Source organism: Podarcis raffonei, chromosome 4, assembly GCF_027172205.1.
Source record: "Podarcis raffonei isolate rPodRaf1 chromosome 4, rPodRaf1.pri, whole genome shotgun sequence".
In the NCBI taxonomy this organism is placed as follows: Eukaryota; Metazoa; Chordata; class Lepidosauria; order Squamata; family Lacertidae; genus Podarcis; species Podarcis raffonei.
The window spans coordinates 24,833,966-24,859,436 of record NC_070605.1 but is presented as its reverse complement, the minus strand read 5'-3'; the positions used below and the strand labels follow the sequence as shown (position 1 = coordinate 24,859,436).

The following is a 25,471-nucleotide window of genomic DNA, read 5'->3' as shown; positions in this document are numbered from 1 at the left end:
TATGTTTTCTGCTTCAAGAACAATTTTTAATGAACATCCTTTAGTACTTGCACAAAGCAAGTACTTCAACAACTTGCAACAAAAAAGTTAACTGCACTTATCAGGGAACAAACAGTAACAAATCCAAATGAAATCTCTTTATTCTGGCATTGTTTTCATCTAATGATCTGCATCTGAAAAACAAACAAAATTTTTTTCAAAGCCTACAACCCTTGCCTTGATGTTGTAGTATTAAAATGTTACATGCTCTCCCATAGCAAAAAGCCAAGGTGGGCAACTAGTATCACCACTTGCTGCATGCTTTGTTGCATTAATTCTGACTGGAGATGAGGCTGAGGGTCACATTTATTTTGAGGTAACCTTTCCCTGGCTGCATTTTTAGACTTTCAAATCTCTTCCCTCCTATTCCTAGCAGGGGCCCAGACTCCAAGCTTTTATTTTAAGAAGAGTATCTACCCCTCTTAAGCAAAATATGAAGCAAAATCTGCAAGCACCTGTCTAAACAATTTCTATGAAATGAGCAAGTCTTGCCGCTTGTCTCTGTTTTTCACCGGTAAGTTAAGTCAGAGCTGTGACTGATGAATTGCTTGAAGTCCTAAAGAGCTTGTTTTCTCAGCCCCTTTAATGTACTTTTCCTCCTTTTATTTTCTAAGCAGAAATTTAACACATTAACCCTTGTACAGAAATACAATTATAGGAAAAACTTCACCATGGCCAAACTCATTTTGTTAAGCCATACACCCCATAGTAGCCACTGTGTGGCTGGCACCTTGAGCACTCTCAAAATGTGTCTTTTGCTCCAAAAATGTTTAAAATGCTAGTTATACTTACTCTCTGATCTATGACAAATTGGCGTGCAAAAATTCTATTGGTTGAGTTACTAATGCAGGTATATAATTTTAAAATCTGGACATCTGTTGAAGTCCGTTTTTCATTACAGTTTGCCTACTGCTTCTAAACAGCATCGGCAACAATTTCCCAAATTATTTCAGAACTTATTTCCCTAAATGCCAGTTGCTGGTATTTGCAGGTGGGGAGAGAGCACACTTACATTCAGAATCTGGCTGCCCACAGTGAGAACTGAGTGCTGGACGAGAAGGTCCTGAAGCAGTAGGACTATTGCTATATTTAAAAAATGCCCTCTCGATACAATCTTTTTCATTTTTTAAAGCCTTTATTTTCTTATTGAGACTACAAAATGAACAATCTTAAAACTGATAAAATACAAATACGTCTATGCAATTCCTGTTTGGGGATTGTGAGTGGCAGAGTTTTCAATGTTTTAACTCCGTGGTGCCTTTACATGCCTACCCCAAGACCTTCTGGTGAAGGGTAGGAATTCAGATATTTCTCTAGAAGTAGTTTTATAAATCTCTGGTTCTTCGCATTTGACAACTAATAGGAGGCCATTCCACCAAGCTACATGGATTATTTCCATCCCGGCCAGTTATTGTAAGAACTGTAACGTTACTAAAAGTGCCAGCCTTTCCCTTCCCTCATTACTTTTTCCTCGCATCTCTTAGACTATAACCTTGAGGACAAGGGCAGTCTTTGTGTCTCTCCTGATCTGCAAGCTCCCTTGTGACCCTTTAAAGTTGAAGAGTAGTACAAAAAAGCTTTTTATAGATAAAATTGAGTGTGCTTACCAGCCACTAAATTAATTCAGCAAATCCCATTTCTACTAGTTTCATGTGAACTAGGTGCCCATCTTCATATACAAACACAGTATGCTCTGGTGAGTGTGTCTGCAAGTAAGATATACGGCCAACATCAACAGGCAACATTTGAGAATCAGTACGTATTAGAGTTTCCAAAACTATACAATGAGGAGAGTTCTAAACTTCTGTTCTTGGCTATCCAAATCTTGTCTGCTTCCTAAGCAAAACTCAATTATAGAGGGGTGGCACACAGCTGGAGTGAGTTTGATGAAACTAATCCAAGACAAAATTGTAGGCTTTCACTAAGGAGTGTTCTGAGAGAATACTGACACCCCCCGCCTCACAAAAAGCCCCAAATATGGAAATGATGTTTTACAGGCAACATTTATCACTCTTGCACAGACTATGGTATTTAATTTAAAAAGTAACCAGTAGAAATTGGTATAACTCCCCCCCCCCCCAGTTATGTCCAATGTGAAACATAACTGGCTGGCTGGATAAAGTTGTCAACTTTTATGCTTAGTGCAGTGCCTGCAGTTTTTACCTGTCCAGAATGGGAAAAGGTAGTGGAGGATGGGGGGAGGAATGATTGAGGAGGGGACAGGAAAGCACAGCTGAGATACATCCAGTGGTGTGGGCAGCAAGTTGCAGAATAATAAGCCTTATGAATGGAAAAAAAAGGACTGGGCTAAAGCTTGCCCCCCCCAAGTCCTCTAAAAATCATTCAGAGGAAATCATATGAATGAGATAGCAAGAATTGAAGTGCTGGTTCAAATTGGCCTTGGAACTTAATTTGTGTACAACTTACATGGGGGTTGCATTCCAGGGATAGTGTGTAAAGCCAAAATCTTTTGTATAGTTCGAAACACAATGGGTTCAATGGCAGGTGGGAGTGCTGTTCTTTTCCCCCCAGACACCCTCCCCCTTTTAATTTTTTTTAAATCAAGAACGTAAAGCTGAATGTGTACAAGTTAAATATGTGTAAGTTGCAAGTTACTTGTATTTATTTATTGCAGTCCTATCCCACCCAAAGGATCCCAGGGTAATAAACAATTAAACAGCAAAATAATACTGTTTTCTTTTAAAAACATTTTAAAAGATCAAATATCCTGATCGCTAAGTAATTTCAAGGTTGCCAGGAACAATACATTTCAGCCATTAGATGTCCGGGTGAACAGTAACCTTTTAAAATTCCACCTGAATACTGAAAGTGGGAAAGGGAATTTACAGTTAAGTCTGTGGATGGGAAGAGTTGGCTGGGATAAAATAAGGGAAGACTTTACCAGTGAAGAAGCATAGAGATTTTTCCCTTGGAAGCAGTCTATCATGGTCCACAATGCTTCCATGCTCCATTCGGAACAATACGGAATTTTTGTGTGTGACTCACACAAAGCTGGTTTAAATCCAGCCAGCAGAACTTTGAACGCTTGAGCAGGATACTGCATGAACTCAGGAGGAAGCTGACGTAACCTGAGGCAAAATTAAAGTCAGTGAATAACACTATTCAAGATGACAGGCCGCAAGCAATTTGTTAGCTGCTGCAAAGTGGTGGTAAAAGGATGTTAATATGTATATTCAGTACAGACCAATGATCATAGTTTCACCTGTCTTGAATAGCAATTTGCACTAATACATGAGCAATGTATAGATTTACCTGCTTGTGGGCACTGTTTCACTGGATCCATAGTCAACAAATTCCACCATAATCAAAAGAGGATTGCATTCATGAATTGAGATGAGCTTTGCCCGATACCAGAAGCCATCACTGTACTTTGCAAGGCAAGGCATGTCTAACAAAGGGAGAAAAGCTGTTTCAATTTCAGCACCCAATGCTGCAACATGGGTGGTTAACCTGCATCTGGTTCCCAAGTTTTATGCACCCCCATTGCTATTTTAAAATCATGTTAATTTGCAGAGGTTTTCTAAACTGACTGCTCTCATAAGTTCTCTATTGTGATACCAAAAGGTTCTATGCCCCCAAACGTGTACCAATTCTTTTTTTAAAAAGGGTTTTTGACCATGCCCATTTTGATATGCAAAGGGTTGATCATGGGTGAGTGAAGTCCTCCAGCTGAAAAAAGGGTACCCCCCTCCTATAACCATTTATATTGCATCGTGGATCACCTTTAGATAAGCAAAACTGGGAAGGCATTAAATAAAATTATCCAAAGGAATTGATTTAGGCTTGCGTTCTGTGTCCTACTGATCTTCCAACATTCAGCTTCATTGGATGGCTCCCTAGCTCTACTATTATGAGATGTGATAAACTGTAGATAAAGTTTTGCAGATGGCTACTGTATGTCAGAAACACTCCACGGCTGTCACCCCCTTTCCCAGTTATCACGATCTGCTTTTTTTGATGTTCTGCAAGAAGTGGAGTGACAGCTAAACCCACTTGAGAGACTTCCAACACCCGAAGGAGAACAGAATAACACACATCAAAACACCCTACTATATTTTAATAAATGCTTTCTATAGTTTAATGGAGCCTAGTATTTATCATGAGATACTTTCATGATTAGTGATGCTTCAGCTAAATTATTGCAACCTCATGGTACAGTGGTACCTTGGGTTAAGTACGTAATTCGTTCCGGAGGTCCATTCTTAACCTGAAGCACCACTTTAGCTAATGGGGCCTCCTGAAGCATCATCCTGAAGCAAAGTTCTTAACCTGAGGTACTATTTCTGGGTTAGCAGAGTCTGTAACCTGAAGCGTATGTAACCTGAAGTGTATGTAACCCGAGGTACCACTGCACTAGCATCACTACACTATCTGAAGTTCAGAAACTCAGAATTCATTGCATAGTTTTTTTATAGCAACAAGCATAATTGAACAGCTTTCAGGAGTTTATACGCTGTGAACCGCCCTGAGATCTATGGGTACAGGGCGGTGTACAAATTTAATAAATAAGTCTGTTTTCTCTTATTTGATTCTGAATGCAAGCAGACTGTAGAGAAGTTTTGTTCTAAAGTAGTTCAGTAACTTTTCACCTTCAATTACAGAATGTATAAATGCAAATTACCAAGAAATAATACAGTGGAGGCTTGGGTTGTGAACGTGATCCGTGCGGGATGCACGTCTGCAACCCCCAGTTTCGCGTCTGCGCATGCGCGGGTTGTGATTTGGCACTTCTGCGCATGCGTGACCGCCAAAACCGGGAAGTAACTCGTTCCGGTACTTCCGGGTTTCGGTGGTCTGTAACATGAAAAAACGCAACCTGAAGCGTCTGTAAACTGAGGTATGACTGTATACCTTTCCGAAAATCAGTTAGGAAAGGGATGGACTCCAAGTTCTGATTACACCGTCTCAAGGCTTGGTCTAGAGTTTCAACGTCCCCACTGACTTCTGTATCATCTTCATGGTTGGGACTGTCTCGCTGATCAATGGTAATGTACACCTAGGGCACAGTAATTGGTGTCATATATCAAAAATATATATCAAAGATCTTGAAGTGAGAGCATCGTCCAACATACAGGATGGACCAGTCTCCCAGTTTTGACTATTTGAATGGAATCAATACTAGAAATACTAGCAATTGCCCAAGGATGTGCCCATAAACCATAGACAACTTCTTAGGCAGTCTTACCTCATGCTTCGAAAGCTATCGTTATACATTTCAAACAATGGATGTAACTATTTATGAAGGATCCTAATTCTCACAAGTTCAAGTTCTAAAACACAGGATGAGCTGCTGTGAAAGGATGCAATTACACAGACCTGATAACAGCAAAAATATTTACTTCACCACGATACCTCATTAGGTGACACAACATGTGTTACTTTAATTGGAAAAAGTTCTCCAAGAACAGGCAGCGATGGCGAGGTATAGGGTGGCAGTAGGGGAGTATCTACTTCAGACATCAGTAACTCCTAGAAAAAAGGAGGAAGCAGGAAATATTTATGTGCCTAGAGATGCAAGCAGCAGCAATATGAGCTGTGCACAGAGAATGACAAGGAATGAAACCTGGGCGCACATGAATAAAGTTGGTGCCAGTGATGTCATGGAGACTATTCTGTGTAAGACTCACTATTCAGATTGGTGTGCTATTGGGGGAGCAAGGAATAGAGCTTGTTTGTGCCGTTTTAAAATGCTGGGAAAATGCAGTATGATGCATTTCATTAAAGATGTCCAATCACCAACCACTGCACACTTAATGTACACCCTATCCCAAAACCCGCTTTCAGGAAAGGCATCAGAACTGATCCAATGTCTCCCCCACCGCAAAAACCTTACAGACTTGATCCACTCAAAACAAACTATAATGGGTGTTAGTGGCTGGGTTGGAGTCACAAAAGTTGGTAGATACCAAACACATTATCAAGCTTGAAAACCAAGAAATCCATTGACATATTTTAACATTTACCTCATGACTGATTTCACAGTTTTGCTCCAAATGATCTTCACTGCAATAGGTTATATCCTAGAACACATGAGAAGGGAAAAATTTAATTTTTAATTTCTAAAAGTATATTAACTGACTTGCAAGCTAATGCCTGCAGCAGTGGTTTGTCTCAAAACATTTTCAATCCCTTGGATTGCAATCTAGCACTCTGGAAAAAAAATAAAATTCATGCCAAAAAATCAGGGCTAATCTGGTGCATAACGCACTTGTGCAGCTACAATGCAAGCCCTTAAATGAAACCATTAACACCTTATTATAACTGCAGGGTGGGAACCAAATGTGGTCAAACTACCCCCAGGAGCACATGTCCCCCACTGGAGGTACTATCCCTTAATTTTGAGCTTGTTACCTTTTTACATACATCTTGCATTTGGTAGCAAATTGCTTTTGGATTTAATAAGGAATTACATTGTTGGATTTGCCAGCCATTGCAACAGTATTAACTACCAACTGAAAACACTGGATATGACGTGGAAGAACTGTAATGCAGGAAAAATAGCCACACTAAATAATATACCCAAGTTAAGCTTTATATAAATCTTAGAGCTGAAAGGAAAGATTACCAGTTTTGGCATGCGACCGTCATCATCTTCACTAATGCAATGTTTATGGTACGCCATGAAAGATGAGAGCGACATTCCAGAGAAACAGAGTTTAACAGATACTTTATCCCATGGGTTGTCTGAGTGTTCCTGTTAAAGCCAGGCAAAAGATTACTGCATTATCATTTCTGCTACTGTTTTAACCTCAAAAAGTGGGCCTATGGCTGAACAGAACAAAGCTACTCACAGAATCCTGAAGAACAGATACACCAAGAACAACCATCACAGGTTTGTGGTTCTTGATTCAAGTGGAAGCATAGAAAACTGGCACAGTACAATTCCGTTGCTAACTAAATGGCATATATCTTATTTCTGAGTATTTCCTCCTAATGTTTTTCATATTTGTTTCTAACATTTTATGGTTCTGTTATTTGTCTGATATCACTCTTGATAATAACATGGCTTGTTCTGTAGCTCTGTGTCTTACACCATCCCCTAATTTCGTAATTAGTAACCCAGCAGTTTGATTCAAAGCATATTAATATTCACATTTCAATATAGTAAGCTTGCATCTTATGCAAGGGTTCAGTTCCAAGGTAAGCCAGGAGCCTTTGAATGCCCCCCCCCAATGCTTCTTGTCCAGTTTGGGAAGGCAGTGCAAGAGCTCCAGCAGGGCCCTAGAGTCCCCTGCACCTCCTGCCCAAAGCCTACTAAGTGCTTGTTCAGCTTTGGGAGGCAGGAAGGGAGGCTGGAGAGTGCTGTAGCTCAGAGGTAGAGGCTCTGCCTTACATCTAGGAGGTCTCAGGTTCAATCCCCGGCGTCTCCAGGTAAGACTGAGAGAGACTCCTGCCTGGAACCCTGGAGAGCTGCTGGCAGTCAGTGAAGACAATACTGAGCTAAAAGGTAAAGCTAAAGGACCCCTGGACGGTTAAGTCCAGTCAAAGGTGAATATGGGGTGCAGCACTCATCTCGCTTTCAGGCCAAGGGAGCCAGTGTTTGTCCACAGACAGCTTTCCAGGTCATGTGGCCAGCGTGACTAAACCGCTTCTGGTGCAACGGAACACTGTGATGGAAGCCAGAGCGCACGGAAACGCCCTTTACCTTCCCGCCGCAGTGGTACCAATTTATCTACTTGCACTGGTGTGCTTTTGAATTGCTAGGTTGACAGGAGCTGGGACACTGCCAGAGCCCTCAAACCCCCTTCAAAAATCCAGGTAAGTCTGTGGATCACAGCTTTGTGCAGGTGTGGGGGAGGGGTAATAAATAAACAGGGAATCGGTTTCCTCCACTCTCCATGTGTAAGTAAAGTAAGATGCGGGTTTACTGTAAAAAGGAACAGAGAAAAGGGAACGGAACCCTCTCCCTTCACCATCTGTTACCACAGGATCTTACTTTACTTCCAAAGACTCTGTTCTATTACCAGAAGTAAATTAAGAATACCTGAATCATGAAGTGTGAAGGTTGACTTCTCCTCCCCTACACGCCCCATTTCATATTATGGTAAAGTCCTCCCCATCCCTTATTTCAGAAATGAACAGAACAGGGGAGAACATACAGGAATGCACTTGTCACATCATAACTGGTTTTGAAAGTGAAATAAATCCAAAATATGTGCAGCTTGCTCTTGGAAGTCTAAGGGAATGATCTGACAAAATCCACTGGCAGAAACAATTTTTGTTGTTGGGGGTAGGGGGCTGACTGCAAGAGATCCAGGACTTACACAATTTGTTTTTATGCTCACCATAATATTTATTTCAACGAGCCTTTTCGTAAGTAGTTCTTGAAGGAGTTCAACTGCATCCTGCTGCCAAACAGTTCCAACCTGGATAACCAATGTAGAAAAATCATCAGTACATCAGTAATTATGTAAGAGCACTCAGGACTTGCCCTATCTTGGAGATTGGAATGGTTTCAGCAATATAAGGGAAAAAATGAAGTTTGTTTTAACTGAACATCAGTTTCTGCTTCACATGCCAAAATGTCTTGTGCAAAGCATCTGCCATGTTCTGTATGATCTAAGCCCTGAGGTTTATATAGGAAGTACTGTATATGGCAGACAAGACTTCAATTTCCTTTCTGCTAACAGGAATGGTATGTTGGGTTATTGCTCCACCTTCTGACTAAGGCAGGAACAAACACTATGGAAATGGGTTGGGCTCCCACTATGCTCTTCTTGGTTTCCTGCCTTCCTCAAAGTTCAGTTATGTTCATAGTTGCTCCTGTTTATCTATTCTCCTTAGGCTAGTGTACTGTATTTTTCGCTCCATAAGACGCACCAGACCACAAGACGCACCTAGTTTTTGGAGGAGGAAAACAAGGGGGGAAAAATTCTGAATCTCAGAAGCCAGAAAAGCAAGAGGGATGGCTACACAGTGAAAGCAGCAATCCCTCTTGCTGTTCTGGCTTCTGGGATAGCTGCACAGCCCGCATTCGCTCCATAAGACGCACACATATTTCCCCTTACTTTTTAGGAGGGAAAAAGTAAGTCTTATAGAGCAAAAAATACGGTATCCTCAGGCTAGTGAATGGCACTTCAGTCATTACATGAAGCCCAACTTTAGTAGTAGTAGTAGTAGTAGTAGTAGCAGTAGTAGTAGTAGCAGTAGTAATGATGATGATAGTAATAATTTATTATTTATACCCCGCCCATCTGGCTGGGTTTCGCACTCTGAATATTAAAAACACAATACAGCATTAAAAATTAAAAACTTCCCTAAACTTCCCTTTATGTTGCTACGGCCTGGGACACTGTCCAGTGACTATTACATCCATGCTACAGCATGATGCCATGGCTTAGACTAAGCCAGGAAAGTGATACGTCGACTTTAATATATTGCTTTGTGGAATAGTCTGCCACCCTTTTAGCTCAATCTTTTAAGAGTTTTCTCTTGAGCAGTTTTTCCATTTGCAGAAAATCCAGAAGGCACAAGCGTAGCATATGTAATTGTTTCTTTGCTCCCTGTTCACAAGACCACGTGCTTAGTACATTTCAAAATGCAGCCTCCACTCACTGGTATAGTTTTATAGAGCTGACATGGTATGGAAAATGGTGGTATGTCTGCATACAAAACAGTTGGATAGAGATGACATTGGGGAATCTTCTCAATATAGCCATAGTCCAAGTACTGCACCTACACAAAAAGCAACAAAATCAATAGATTAATTCCCAAGCTTTCATGATGTGATTCTATTCTGTTTTTAAATGCATGCCAACCAGGCACAACAGACCCATCCTTCACTTTTTTACCCTAGAGGTAGATTTGGGAAGCAGGAATGACCTAACTGTTGGGGAAGAGTAGCTATTGAGTCTCTTTAAGGTAGTCATGTCTACCTACCCACCCCAGCACCATGGACTACTTGAAAACTACTGGGCTGCTTAATTATTTTTCTGCCTGTTGTAGCGATTGCAATGCACTATGCTGGATGAGTCAACTGCATTTTTCTTGCTTTTTTATTATATTATATTTTACTGTATTACAATTTGAATTTTTCACAAACATGCTGCAGCTCACGCAGTTTGGGAACCTCTGCTTTAAAGGAAATAAGTACCTCGATTACAAAATCATGAATTGTGGTAGTTTAGCGAAGCTATTTATTAACACACAAATTTATCAGGACACATGCAAGAATTACAGGCAAAACCTCCCCCAATATTAACGTGCATCCAATGTATGTACAACCGTGCCCATCTTGGAAGTGACCCAAAAAACATCACAAAAAGGGGCAGGTTCAATGGTGTTTCAAATATACACAATTTCACTTAAACATGTGCTGCTTTGAACATAACCCCTGTGTAAATGGGGGCTTGCCTGTACTCAAATGTTCTCTCCTGCATCTCCCATTGTTACCTTCCTTTGTTTCATCTATAGAATTTCTAAATCACTCATTAAACAACGCTCAGAGCTTTACAGTCAGAACGTTCTACCACGTTCTTTACTCCTGGGCTTAAGGAAAATAATAATGACTACCCCTACACTTGCCTGATATGTAATGTGGCGAGGTGGTAGCAAACATCCCTTACTTCTAATCAAAACTCATACTAAGAGGCCATGATAGGAACACATGAATATGCCTTATCCCAAACCAGACCACTGATCCATCTAGCTTAGTATTGTCAACACCAACTGACACCAGATTGCCAGGCTCCAGGCAGGAGAGATTCCCAGAGCTACCTGGAGATGCTAGGAATGAGCTAGGGTCTTTCTGCATGCCAAGCAGGTGCTCGGCTGCTGAGCTTTTGTTCTTCCCCATCAAGGGAATGCAATTCTTGTCACACCAGTCTTACCTTGGTAATGCCACAGCCAACTTCCAAAACTTCCCCTCGATACCACAATGTATCTGCTGCTCTTACAACACAAGCTTCTCCCTTTTTCCAACTGTAGGGTTCCAAAAGACCTAGACATTTGAAGTTCTTCTGTATATCGCTCATCAGCGTATTTAGCTGCTGCTCTGGAGAAAAATGCCGAGAAGGGAGCTTTGTTAAAAGCCATTTATAGGATCATTTTCAACCAAGTTCCATATATTCCATATATTCATATAGTGGAATATCAATATAATGGCTTAACAGAATAATTTAAGAGTTGGAACATAAAATGTATTTGAATAAAATGCTAAATTTCCTTGAGGTATGAGTGCCAGCATTATTTACACTTTAGGAGACGCTGCTCTAGTTCAGAGAAAGTAGAAAGTCAAGAAAGAGGCAATCCTTCTCCCAGGGGAGGATTTTTTTGGGAGACCTCTTTGTTTCTACTCTCCATGGAATAGACCTGCTTCTGCTACTGTAAAAATGCTACCTCTAAATATAAATTACTTCATGATAATCCTGGCATTGTGGGTTTTTTTATTATTAAAAAAGCAGGTACTCATTTGCATACTGCATGTATAAGGAAGTTTTTAAATTTTGATCTTTTATTGTGTTTTTAATATCCTGTTGGAAGCTGCCCAGAGTGGCTGGGGAGGCCCGGCCAGATGGGTGGGATATTATAATAATAATAATAATAATAATAATAATAATAATAATAATAATTATGATGATGTACAAAATAGGACTGTCTGTTAACTGAACGTTTGTGCAAAGTACTATGATAGGGATCGTAACAGAAGTTAGAGAAGCCAGTTTACAGCTAACAAATGGCTGGCAATGGACTCTTGTGACATTCAATTATATAAATTCAAATTTGTCACAACTATTGCTGGAGCAGGTGCAGTTAAAGGCACCCTCTTTCATTTATGGAAGGCGTAGGCCAGTTTCCCATACTTGGGAAAAATCATTCCTAGCTAGCAGGACCAGTAGGTCAGGGATGATGGGAATTGTAGTCCAAAAACAGCTGGAGACCCAGGGTTGGGGAAAACTGGCCTAGGCAATAGTGCAGACTTCCTTTTTCCAGCATTTTGTAGTACTCCATTTTCCAGCAGTTTGTAGTACTTGATCCTATTCCGCTGCCCTCTCTTTAGAATGAGTAGTGTCATATAAAAGATTTGATACTCAAATTCCTAGTGGCTGCCAGACTTGAAATCATGGCTTACTCGAGGATCTGAGTGGCTGCTCAATTAATAGTTTGTGTGCTAGGGTCAGGCAACTGGCTCTGGCTGAAAAATTAACAATGTAGAAAAGCTGGGGGAGAAATATACACAGACAAGTTCTCAGCAACACGGTTCCAATTTATTATATATGCAAGTACTGAGATAAAATGTTTGGCGACCATCAAATAATGTCTCCTTTTGGAGGGACTCTGGTTTCTGGTCTCAAAGTTTGTTTCCTTTCTCTGCATCCAACTCTGGCTGCTTTTCCTGCTATACTGTTGAGCTGTGGCACACAGCTCAGTTTATGTTGTTTTGCAAGGTTTGTGTTGTATTTTATTGATACAAATCAGTAACAATCAAGTGTTAAGAAAATCGTGTACTAATGCAGCAATTGCATATCATCACTGCTGTATACAACATTTCCCCTTTTACCTTGTGACTTTGGAATCACATAAATAGTTCCCGTGTCTGAAACGCAGCTGACTACAGCACTGAAGACGAGCGAGGTAGGGACAGCTGGTGGTTTGTAGGCTTCAACCGTTACAGGGCAAGTCAAAGAGACCTTCAATTCTTCCTCTTTGTGATCTGTGATCGAAGGATCAACGTCTTCCTCTGGTTTGGAAGAGGTTGGTGTACATTCTGTGTCTGCAAGCAATTGGCTTACGTCTACATTCTCTTGCTGGAAGGGCGTGTCAGGTAGCTTCTCAAGGGATGCTGTACTAGGTGCTCTAAGGGAGCTTCAACAGAAAATATGTCAGCAAGTAAAGGAATCAAATCACATTCAAGCTTTAATTTTATTTCTAGCCCAAACACTTTTTCAGGCCAATTCTTTTCTCGAATTCTGCAACTTAGGAAAGTTACTAAGAGGACCTGACCCTGAACTTATCTACTCATGGGGCAACTTTGACAGGTGGGTAAGACCACCTGCCTATCTTTCACCCAACATCATGAAGAAATTATCTCCATCTGGCTTTTCCAAAGAGCTAGATGACACTTAGTGAAAAGTACCCTCTTAAAGAGTTCTAGTGCTAATTAGTCCTCAATACTATTGATAAACTAAACTGAGTCTGGTTGTCTGAGGTGCTAGCAGCTGTTGGCTTTGTTAGGAATTAGTAACATTAAACTTGATTCAAGTAACAAATAATAATACTTCACTTTATATAGTTCAATTCAAATGTTCAAAGCTTTTTTATATAAAGCATCTCAGTTATTACAATGTTCTTATATTGTCTAAAGCCACAGGCGATAGTGTTGCCCAAGTGGTTTTCTCTGAACAAAGGAAGGAAATGAACTTAGGCTTCAATAGGAAGTAAGTGCTAAATACTTCCTTTGAAGTCACACTATTTCCTGCCTTCAAGCGACCGGGAGTGCAAAACTCACTTGGAGACATCCAGCACCCAAGAGAGCATAAATATTCTGAAAAATGCATACCTTCTTTTTCTAAATGCCAAACCTTCTTTAATCATGTATTCCGAAATGTCAGTATATAGCCCTCCATCTTTGCTAAAAACTTTCACAGGTAAAGGTGACGTGTTACTTTCCTGGGATAAAACATACTTCTTGTAAGAAAAGGCAGCTATTGTTGGTTTTGTATTACTACTATAAAGTGAAACAAGGTTCTTCAGTGTGCAGCAACTGGCCAAACCATCAAATTAATACACAGCAAACTGCTAGTTTACTGACATATGTCAGGAAATGCAACAAATCCTAGATATTTATGCTGAGTTCACAACTTCTATATATTAGTAAATGAAATTGTAAACAGGCACAAGCTTCTGTGAGAAGAGTATGGCTAACTTTCAAAAAAAATGTACAGAAGAAGTACTGGATTACCAGATTGAGGAATAAATGGGAAAGGAATTGGGCAGACTATTATTATTAAATTAGTATACTGCCCTTCATCTGTAAATTGCAGGGTAGTTCACAGCATAAAAATGTAAGATAAAAGCACAAAACAAGATCAAATTTTAGACCTTAAAAGACCATTTGGGTGAAGATTAGTGAGAAATGTTTAGAACTGAGGCATCTTCTGTTTATTTAAAATGTGTTCCCTTCACCACCAGGCCTGATTTAAACTATCTTGAGCGAGTGACAGAATTTGGGAACCCTTCATATTCTAACTGATGGGATAGGCAATTAGAAAGCCAAGTACTGCCATCCAGACTTAAGACAATAATTTGTATTCCCAGATGTTTTTACAGCTAGGACATTAACATACATCATACAGAACAACTGAAGAGAATGTTGTTGACATCTCTGCACGATACTTTTTGCTAGACATTGAGCACTGGCCTAGATGTCACCCTGTTTGCAGATAAACCAGATAGCTATCTTGAATATTTAGACACAGCCATAACCTTTCTTGCAGGAGGGAGTGACCAACACCAAATGAAGGGTTCTCTGATGCAGAATATCAGCTGCAACCTCCCAACAGTGTTACTTCACCCCCAAAGGCACACTCCTCCATTGCCTCTTGAAACAGATGGATGCCAACCAAAGTATTTGCTTGTAGAGCAGGCTCATAACTTAGGTGGATTTTACTTGCACAGTTTCAACTTTACACGCTTAGTGGCTGGCTGGTTGAAATCACAAATTAAATGCCAAAAATTTTATGCCAGGAAGGGCTTGCTGTCAAGCCAACGTGTCCTTAAAATGATCTGCCCGCTCCCTCAACATAAGCTGGCAAGTTTTCACTAAACTCAATGGTGTTCTTAGCCAACTACCTGATTCATCGTCATTACTTAACCAACTGGTTTCTATCACAGCAGCCAGATTGTGCTCTTTTCACTACAGGGAGAAGCTAGTAAAAATGCTGGCCAATTCTAGTTCTAACAAAGCAGAACCACACATACATTTTGTCACTTCCTCCCTAGAGAGAAGTGTTCAAGGTTGTGTGAGCTAAGGCATATTCTAAGTCTTCATCCAGACAGAATCTTGGGGGACGGAAGTAATAGAGGGACACGTTCCAGTATCTTAGCCAACTACATACTCCATGTTTCAGTTGTACAAAGAGGTTACAATTCTCCCCCCAAAAAAACTTGCACTGGTAAATCAGACATTTACTACTACAAAGCTCTCTATTAAAGTTAGGCCTATACCACTACTAACCTGTATTATTAGGTTTACCACAGCTCCAGTTAAGTAACGTGCAAGAACATCGCAGGCAGTTCCTGTCCACTGCTCAGTCCCACCAGCTGGTCTAAAACAAGATGCATAGGGAGGAATAAAAATCATTTCATCTCAAATGATACCCTCTCCCCTATTGTTCATACAATTGCTGGAGAGGACACAGATATTCTGGCAGGCAGAACATCTGTAACAGCATCAGTTCGATTAAGCATTATATTTTTCAATTGCCCAGTGAGTCTCATTCCTTATTTTAAAAATATAGAGAAAGTCTTGTTGACAAATACAAATGCTGCCCAAGGAGCACTGGAAATGGCCACTCCTAGTGTTTCTACATGGTATGTGAACACATAGTATAGCAGATACAGGTTTGGGCACCCTGCTTCAGGCCCAAGTTCAAATCCGCTGCAACACCACTGCAACACTTGCAGAATGGGAGAAAGCATGTTCCAGAACTGAATGAAACAGACACTTTACCTTATGTCTGTTAGTGAGCACTCTATTGCAAGAGGCTTGTGCATCTTCAGATTCTGCTCAAGTTCTCTTAGGGAGACAGTATCTATAGTTTTAGTTATGCCAAAGTCAATGAGGAACACCTGCAAAAGACAGGTGTAAGAAAAATACAGTTCTTCAATAGCCCAAATTAGACTTATCACGGACCTACAAAACTCTGGCTGGCTTTGTTAGGAAACTTCTCTTAGCCGGCTACAGAGTACAAACCTCATGATGATACTGCAAAAATCTCTCATTCATTTTCAAAAGAAGTAATACATCATTTAGCCTGTTTAACTGATTAATAAGTTAAGTTTTTATCTAGGATAAAGAATGCATTAAATTCCACGTATTAAATCACTAAATGAGTGCTTCCTAGTCATAATGAATGCAGTGATACTTATCTACATAAAGCAGTGATTTTATTTACCTCAAGTTTACTTTCTGAAACAATCCTGCGGATTTGGCCTCTCTGCCACTGATTCAGATCATGTACATAAGCAGCACAATTCATATAAATTTTCCATTCAACTGTTTCTCTTTCTGATTCCAAGTAAGTGGCTGCCATCTTTTCCTGTAAACTAATATTATAAGTAGCCAAATAGACAATCAAATCTACATTGCCAGTATTGTTCTGAAAGAAACATACTTTTCTAAAGTTTAAAGATACAGTAGGGTCAATTATTTAACTGTTAAGATTACAACTGTACATTATTTTCTAGTCTTGAAAATAATGCACAGTTGTGTGTTTAGAACCCGCGCTTCACCATTTAGTTCCAAGGACTTTAACAAATATGACATTAACACAAAATAATTAGCAATATTTCTAAAGGGGAACACATAAAACATGAAATCATAGATAAAGCATCAATAAAACTGTACATGGGATGTCATTCCACCCCATGGACCTTAATCAGCAGCAGTAGCACAAGAAGGGACTCATCTCAAAACGTTCTTTCAAATATTTAAACCCCAGTTGATCAGGGCTTTCTTTATATGTCATCATAAGCACCTAATAATTGGCAATCAATGCAATTCTTTTAGACTCTGTTATATGAAACCAGACAGTGGTGCCCATTAACCAATGGTGCATTTCGCAACATCTGAACCTTTTTCAAAGGCAGCACCATGTAACAACACACCCACTCTATCGTCCACTCTAGTTCATATAAAGTGCCTAACTGCAGCTAGACTCTCTCTGTTTGGGAAAGCCTATAGCCAATGAACCAGCTCAAGCAGAGAATAGGCAGCCCTAGCTACAGAACCCACCCAGGCTTCTAGTGACAATATAGCCTCTAGGAGCAACTCAAGCTACGCACCTACTTTTTCAAGAGGAGTCCAACCTCATCTAGAACAAGGTACCTCTTCAAATCCAGTATCCAAGAACCCACAACAACTTTGTTTTGTATGGTTTCAACCGACCCACAGCCATCCCATGCTGCCTCTTCCGAGTCAGATGGAAGAAGGGGAAAAAACCCCATTACTGTTCTCAGAAAGCACCCCCAGCAGGTAGAGTGGAATCCACTACAAAGCCATGCCTCCAGCCCTAAACCACCAGAGGTTCTCCAAGACACTGTGGTCAATGGTACAAAAAACCACTAAGTTCATAAACCATAACCAGGGCTGCATTCCCTGCATCCTTTCTTCCAGATAATTAATTTGCTCCTAGTATGCTTGTAGCTGAACTCCCACCATCATCTTGAGCACATTGTCCAAACAGAACACGGAGCACTTAGCTTGAATGTTCCCTTCGCAGAGTAGGCAGGAGCAGGCCAGAAAGAGTGGGTTACTTTCTTCCAACGTTTATGTCAGGTAAAGGGATGAAAGGACCATAAAAATCTGGTCCATCCCAGTTCTGCATGAGGATAAGACCAAGTCTTTCCTGTCCCCATACATGTGTATGTCTATCTATTCTATCTATTAATCCATCCATCTATGTAAAATATTTTTTCTGTCTTTAACTTTCAAGCATTGGCGTGCCAGCCACCCACAACTGGAAGTGGCCAACATGCTGGGTGTCTTGCCACTAGTACACTTTAATCACAAATCCAGCAATCCTGGGAATGACACGAAATTCTGTGGTCCTCAGGGGGTATTTTACGGAAAAAACATGGCACACTGGCAGCAAAGACTCCTTTCTTAGTTTAATGGCTATTTTCATCATCCTGCAGGAGCTGTGGAACATGTAGAGTTAAGCAACAACAATTGTCAAAAATGAAAAGAACCAAACAGCATGAAGTGCTCTGACCCAGGTCAAGTGGGAAAAGGAACTTACCTTTTCAGAATCTGTTCTGATGACATCAAATGCACGTAGAACTTGCTTGGGGACACAACGTGACTAATTCGCACTTGCAGTTCTTTGCTGCAATCTAATTTTGTACCTTCAAACTGTATCGACTCTTCATTCCCAGGCTGTAAATTATCTCCATGAGCTTTGAATAGTTCTTCTGGAGTAGGATCCCAAACTTCATGATGTGATTCGGTAATCATTTTGGTGTCACTGTAGAATTTGGTTTTATTTAGTTTTTTGTTTCATCTGCCAGTATCAGACAAATAGAAGCAGAAATGCCCTCCACAAAACATGACCAGCAAGTTTTAAACAAAGACCTGGTTGGCATGTTAACATTAAGCCAAACCATGGCTAAGTGTAAACAAGCAAGAGTGATGGTTTACAGGGGGGAAAAAACCCACAATGTCACACTACCCTTGCTATGCACAAACTTGGGGTTGTGGTGTGATTTGTCTTGCTCCAAAATGAACCATGAGCTGTGAACCAAGGTTTGTTTCTTGGCTTAGTATTCAGTTTGTTTGGAGTGAGACAAAATCGTGAGTCTAGGTTTGTACACAACGCTAAGCCAAGCCATTTAAGCACTACCTGAGATGACATTACATACACTTCACTGAGAAATATTAGGCTGCTCGAATTCAGAAGTTGCAAAAATATTATGAGCATGTTGAAGTTAATGAAGCAGCACACTCACCTTAATATATAAGATGCCAGACCTTCTTTAACCAAGAGGCTGTTAACACTCCAAGATGCCTTTGGTGGCACACATACACTTTCATAGAGCTCAACAGACAGAATATTGTCTTCAGATTTTTCTAGATGTAGTTGAAAGAGGTTTAAGTTCAAAATGTCAAAGGAAAAAAAATTAGCTACGGGTGTTGGGGAAAGGAGGCAGCATGATGAAGGTCATAGTTGCGAACTATTTTATTTTACTTCATTACGTTGGGGATTTTATTGCTTTTACCTACTGTGGTTTTTAATTGCTTTTGCATTTTGTAAGCTACCTTAAAAAGTTACGTAGAAAGGTGAGGAACAAAGAAAACCAATTATTAAGACCAGAAGGCTCCTTCGAGACGATTACTTAATAAAATGTAGTGCCTGTGTATTTCTGTGACAGATAATTTAAGTCTCTGCATTAAAAAACGGGATTTTTTAAAAAAAGTGTTCTGAAAGTCTGATATTTCCAAAGCTCCATATTCTTACAAATAATTTTATCTCATTTGTCACCAAAATGGTAATGTGATGTAGGTTAATCAGATACTGTGACTTAAGAGTTAGCCAGCATGTTCTATGGCTGAATTCCAAATACTTGCCCCTCCTCCCAACTGGAAAACCATTGATCGGGTTGGGAATAAGCTGCCCCGTGTTCTGGCTGGGCATAGCTGAGCACCCAGCTAATCCAATTAGGTAGGGAAAGGGAAATAGTCCTACACTGATGACAAGAGCAGCAAGCAGTCCTGACAACGTTAAGGAGAAAGTGAGAATTTCCCTGACAGGCTGGATGGGAGGCACTGTCCCTATCAAGTTGCTGTCCACTGAATGGATGATTTGGTTTTTGAGACAGCAACTCTATTTGGCTCTCAAATACTGAGTAAGTTACTCAAGACAGGCGAACACTCACCAATAATAAAGCAGAGCATACATTTATCTTGAATTAGTTCTTCAAATCTGTCCTTTGATTTACTACTCCATTCTTTTGCTCCTTTATTTGGTATGATACGGGCAAGCTTGCACCTGATGGCCTAAATTATAAAACATAGCCCAATTTGTTTATTTAGTTTCAATGCCATCGTTCCTTTAGTGAAATTTCAGTGTGCTTACACAGGGCTCCCAGCAATCTCTCATCTAGGCAACAATTAAGTATGCATCTCCTGTAGTACTTTCTTGCTATAGCACAAAGTATTCTTGGACCCACTGCTGAGCCACAGGGTGCCTACCTTTCGCACAACAGCAACTTGCCCCGCTCTTAAAACATGGCACTTGTGTGAAAATTTCTTTGGCTCTGCATGTGTTGGAGGGGAGATAGATTCTTAGAGAAAAGCTTGACACACGGCTCACTTCTATCTATTACATTTATCATATTGTTAGAATTTAGTGGACACAGAATTACACTTTATCAGAGGAGATAATTCACAAGCATTAGGAACTGAACTCCAAGCTGCGCAGAAGGTGCTTTGTCAGGAGTACAGGGCATTCTGCATATTTAGATTTACCTCATGCGGGATGCAGTTCTAACTTACCTTTGCTGGGAGAGCTAAAAACTCATCTTTGATTTTACGCATGTCTTGCACATTTATTTTAGCAGTGTTCCCAAAGTCAACATATTTGACCTCAACTTCTTGGTGGCCTGGCAATCCTTTAGAAAACATTATGCGGTTAGGAATCAATGATACGTGGACATTATAAAATTATAGGAAACATTTGTGTACACCTACAACAATAACAGTCTCAGTCCAGCCGTACCTCGGTGATTGAGGTGCAGCATTAAGGAGAGTGATGTTACTGCAGATATATGTAATGCTATCCAAGCTCCACACACAAACTTTGAAATCAACATCACTTCCTTCAAAACCATCCATCAAATACTGCATACTTGGCAATTTTTAATAATGGCAATATCAACACATAAGAGTCAGGTGCTCTTTTACATTATTAAACCAAGAGAATTCATTAGCCTGTTTTTCAATAAAAAAATCTATGGTTTTATATGTTATATTAAAAAACTAAGAACGGTAGCATGTTAATGAACAAGTTACGGCACCCCATATCAGAAACGGCAAACCATGGTTTAACACTTGCCCCACAGATCAGACTTAAAATCTAAATTTTGAAGTGGGTTTCAAATTCTCATTTGGAGCTCAACTGTGAACCATCATTTGCCTGTTTTGGCTGCAACTTCAACCTGCCTACGGTTTAGCACAAACTAGAAAAGTCGAGCCAAGTGGCTATTAAACCCTGCTTCATTGTAGGAAAGATGGGTGTATTACTTGGACGTAAGAAAAAGAAATCACAGTGGGAGAATGAAATGGGAAAAACCAGCATTCATTTAAAACAGAAAATGAATTAAATAGGTGTCTTGAAAATATCAAGGTGATTTGATGGGGGGAGGGAATCAAAACAAAAGTCCTCTAACCTAATACTACAGTTACTTACCAACAACCTGTGCCCTGTACCAAACTCCATCCTCTTCAAATTTTGCTATGCATGGTTGACCCTGGACTGGACAGAGAATTTCCAAGCCAACTCTGCTGTCATTTTTATATACTTCCTCAACTTTGCTCAGAAAAGCTGCAAATTCTGGACCTTCTTCTACCTAACACAATGGAAACAGTATTAATCACTATGGATTGTAGCCAGCACACTCTTACTAAATATTACATCACACAGAAAGTCAAACTGATGCACTCTGTACCTAAAGTACTCGATTTTACATCTGCTGAAGAAATTGGGGAAAGTGGCACATGACACACTGAAGCCAGACTGATGCGTGAAGATGCCTATCAGATAGCTGAGAAAAGGTAGCTGATATGGGAGACTTGCTCAGCTGACATTGGAAATTAATTGCATGCAAGGTGGAGAGCTCTTAAGCTCTTTCCATGCTGAGTTTTTCTGGCACGGCAAGAGTTTTTAAGCTCTCTGCCTTGCTAACTGGGCTTTGGGAGGATCTCGCATGGGCTCATCAGCCCCATAACATCTCATGAGAACCTCTCAGAACCCAATAAAAGCAAGGCAGAGAGCTAAAAAAGTATCTGCCTTGCTTCAGGGTGGTGGTGGTGGTTAAGATTCCTTTAGCGTGCTGGCTCTGGAAAGGAAGATTACTTGTGCAGGGGTAGTTCCTAAGGCAATTGTGGCTTCATGTCCCTGGAACATAATCCCCATTTAGGTTCCGAGTGATCTGTATATAAAACAAGCACTAGAAAAAGATCTATTAATGTATTTTATACATCTGAAATGGTACCAGTACCACAATTCTATGATTCTTGAAAAACATACTACTCCCAATTTCCAGCAATAAACTTATTTTTTTATGTTCCAAAATAGAAAGTGTAAAGCATTTCAGGAAGCATTTCTTTCCTTTCTGTAAAATAATTTTTATCAATTTTCCAGTAATAATATTCCAATTAATAACAAAATTAATAGCAAATCAAATCATATCAGACCAAATCTCAGGAAGCATTTTTCAATAATGTCAACACAAAAATTAAATATACTGAGTAATACTTACTAGCTGAATGTAGAAATCACCTGGGCTAGTAATATAACTAACAACAATGGTGACTTCTGTATTTTCCTCTGGTATCGCAGGTGCCCAGTACTGCAGGAATTCAATATTTTCAGGTTGATCAGAAACTTCAGCACGAAACCTAGTAAAGTAAGAATCTAGAATGAACTGCTGAAGTCAGCCACAAGAGGAAGTTTTCTATGGCCCCCACCACTGCCTTTTTCTAGAAAAATAGGCGCCAGTACTCACAATGAAGTTGTTACAGTAAGTGCCACATTTTTTAACAAAAAGAGAGGTGCCGATACTGTGTACCCTTGAGCACCCCTTGAAAAAAAGCACTGGCTTCCACTGAATTCCGCAGAACCAATTTAATGACCTGCATTTGAAACACATTTGAGAAGGCGCAAGACATACTGTATTTCCCCTTGTACAAGACTATTTTTTCCTAAATTTTTGAAGTTTAAAATAAGAGGTCGTCTTATACATGGATAGTGCATAGTGCATTTTCTTAATTTTAGGTTAAGAAATAGAGGTCGTCTTGTACATGGGGGCGTCTTATAGACGGAAAAATATGGTATTTGTGTGCAAGACTGCAGGCAAAGCATGACAATATAGGAACACACACAGCCAACAGTTTCCTCTTTCCTGACTTTCTAGTGTTGCCCTTTTCTACTTTACTCTGCCTTCGCCCAGTTGCAGCCCCACAAGAACAAATCAGCAAACAAAACAAAATGCCCATGACCAATAAGTAGGAACAAGGTCTGAAAGTTACTGGGCAAGCCCAAGCAGTTTATTTCATGAGATGGAAATGAAATGCCATTATTTGGCAGGTAGAGTAGGATATGCAGATATCGGGAAGGATCAGATTGATTCTTCACTTACACAGAGACGCCTCCTTCAATTCCATGTCTCTGGTAGAGGCACTGATCAGTTTAAAGATATAAACTATGGGGCTAACATGCTTATATCCAGATTTCATATTACTGTATCTTAAGAAAAACATAGCATTTGCATTTTAAAATAAAAATTTGAATCATAAGACATTTATCCACTCTGGAAGGTGGGGAAATAAACTGAACAGATTAAGGAAAACAGGATGATGGGGAAATGGCAAAAACTGACTTTAGGTCCCTTCCAGTACCACAATTCTATGATTCTCCATTCTCACCCTCACTACACCAGATCTTTTTTAAAAAATATTTAGGTTAGTGGTATTTAACAGCTAGCGGGCTTTAGTCAATTTGTGGCCAATTCTTGCTCTCTGTTATAAAGGAATACAGTCGTACCTTGGCTCCCGAACGGCTTTAGTATTCAGTTTGAATGTGAAAAATAAAGTGGCTGAAAGCCCAACTGGAGAGAACAATCTAGAATTTTAGTAATTAAGCATTTGTAGCTAATCATGCCAGCAGCAGAGAAAAATAAGATGTTATCATCTTAATCTAGTCTTTATAGCAGACATAACCTCTCCCAACACATAATCACACTCACCTAAAGTGTTTTTCATGATTTCAAGTTTTAATTAAGTACATTTTAAAAAATAACCCTATTTTATCTCTAACCCTGAAATGCTTTGTATTGCATATACCTTGCCAAGTCCATAAAAACTAAAGCATCTCTGAGAGATACAGGCATGTCACTACTTATTTTGTTTGCTGGTGGTTTCATCAGATCAACAATAAGCACACCATCCTCTTCTCTGAAGATTTTCATTAGAACAGCTTTGTTTTTTACCATTTTCAAAAATTCTGTCCTTGCTTTTCTGCTCCAACCTTCAGCCTATTGCAGAGGGAGAGAGAAGTTCAGAATCCTATCCACCTGTAGACTTTAGGATTTAAGTACAGTACCAAGAACTACTAAATACCCAATATGTAACAAAACTCAGGACTTAACCACACTGTTATGTACATTGCATGGCATCCAAACACATCAAGACTTTTAAAATAATAATTCAGACACCATACCACACCAATTAATTTTTTCCAAATTGAACTAGCAATGTTTACTCATAACTGTTCTTTGAATGTGTATTCTGTGCAATCACAAATAGGAATGATCTGTGAGGAAGACAGGTTGAATCTTCTAAAACATGGGTAGGCAAACTAAGGCCCAGGGGCCGGATCCAGCCCAATCGCCTTCTAAATCCAGCCTGTGGATGGTCCGGGAATCAGCGTGTTTTTACATGAGTAGAACGTGTCCTTTTATTTAAAATGCATCTTTGGGTTATTTGTGGGGCATAGGAATTTGTTCATTTCCCCCTCCCCAAAATATAGTCTGGCCCACCACAAGGTCTGAGGGACAGTGGACCGGCCCCCTGCTGAAAAGGTTTGCTGACCACTGTTCTAAAAAGTTAGGCATATTGGGTTATTATCTTTATTGAGTACAATACAATAATTACTTCATTACAAAGGAAGGGAAAGCCATCTCAATCAGGAAAAGTCAGAATATGAACATTCAATTGTTTCTTTAAAAAAGGTATTATCTAACTTCTCTAAGAATGCAGAAGTCCAGACAATATAGTTCTTACTTACTGAATCTTTGGGAACAATGTCCTTCAGGGAGCACTGTAGTGCTAAATGATTTATACCACTAAGTTGTGCCTCTATATGTATGTCAGGTTTCTTCACAACCAAGCAAAAGTCTTCAGTCACTATATATTCTAGAGTGATATGTTCTGGATTAATGCCAATGTTATTTGGTACGCTTGATGGCAGAAAGAGAAGATAACAAATATTATTTCTCAATATAAGCTTGGAATAAAATGCTTCAACATCAATAGGCAGATTTTTTAAGTCTAAAAAGTTTTCTGTTTAAGAGATGCTTTACTGGGAACAACTGAACTGTATTATTCAAAAGAGATCATAAAAGGCAAATCAGCAAAATATTTCCTATCTGCTCTAATTAAGATCGTTTTATAATAAGTTGTTTTAGACCAGCTCCAACTATAATCTACTCTGACAACGGCTCTTCAGTTAAATGGATCAGCTGATGGGACAGAGCTCTGTAATAACCCTCGAGATGTTCAGGAATTGAACCCAAGGTTTTCCATGTGCAAAATAATCAAGCTGTTGGGTGGCTCATACAACTGATAACCCCTAAGTTAAGACTACTGAAGTATGTTGTACGTGAAGTTAAAAACAATTTGGAAACGTCAGAACCAAGGGAAGCCAATGAACTCATCCTGGAGTCATTGGGGTGGGGATGGGGATTTGCAATTTTC

At 39.8% G+C, this 25,471-nt stretch overlaps 1 protein-coding gene across 3 annotated transcripts in view; it reads right to left on the bottom strand.

Moving 5' to 3' along the window:
* Positions 1 to 4: 4 nt before the first annotated feature.
* The window catches only part of RNF17 (ring finger protein 17), a 43,837-nt gene continuing 18,370 nt past the window's right edge, over positions 5 to 25,471 (bottom strand). For all 3 annotated transcript variants that reach the window (XM_053385811.1, XM_053385808.1, XM_053385810.1), the window contains 24 exons: positions 24,783 to 24,954; positions 23,840 to 24,030; positions 22,258 to 22,396; positions 21,186 to 21,345; positions 20,273 to 20,388; positions 19,654 to 19,774; positions 18,727 to 18,847; positions 18,021 to 18,245; positions 16,176 to 16,326; positions 15,731 to 15,849; positions 15,236 to 15,326; positions 13,559 to 13,668; positions 12,560 to 12,864; positions 10,890 to 11,053; positions 9,616 to 9,735; positions 8,346 to 8,426; positions 6,626 to 6,754; positions 6,024 to 6,080; positions 5,413 to 5,529; positions 4,912 to 5,056; positions 3,313 to 3,448; positions 2,942 to 3,128; positions 1,647 to 1,745; positions 5 to 173 (listed from right to left, as the gene is read on the bottom strand). In XM_053385811.1, the coding sequence (XP_053241786.1) occupies positions 1,653 to 1,745; positions 2,942 to 3,128; positions 3,313 to 3,448; positions 4,912 to 5,056; positions 5,413 to 5,529; positions 6,024 to 6,080; positions 6,626 to 6,754; positions 8,346 to 8,426; positions 9,616 to 9,735; positions 10,890 to 11,053; positions 12,560 to 12,864; positions 13,559 to 13,668; positions 15,236 to 15,326; positions 15,731 to 15,849; positions 16,176 to 16,326; positions 18,021 to 18,245; positions 18,727 to 18,847; positions 19,654 to 19,774; positions 20,273 to 20,388; positions 21,186 to 21,345; positions 22,258 to 22,396; positions 23,840 to 24,030; positions 24,783 to 24,954 (3,250 nt within the window). In that variant the 3' untranslated portion in view covers positions 5 to 173; positions 1,647 to 1,652. The remainder of the gene's footprint in view (positions 174 to 1,646; positions 1,746 to 2,941; positions 3,129 to 3,312; positions 3,449 to 4,911; positions 5,057 to 5,412; positions 5,530 to 6,023; positions 6,081 to 6,625; positions 6,755 to 8,345; positions 8,427 to 9,615; positions 9,736 to 10,889; positions 11,054 to 12,559; positions 12,865 to 13,558; positions 13,669 to 15,235; positions 15,327 to 15,730; positions 15,850 to 16,175; positions 16,327 to 18,020; positions 18,246 to 18,726; positions 18,848 to 19,653; positions 19,775 to 20,272; positions 20,389 to 21,185; positions 21,346 to 22,257; positions 22,397 to 23,839; positions 24,031 to 24,782; positions 24,955 to 25,471) is intronic.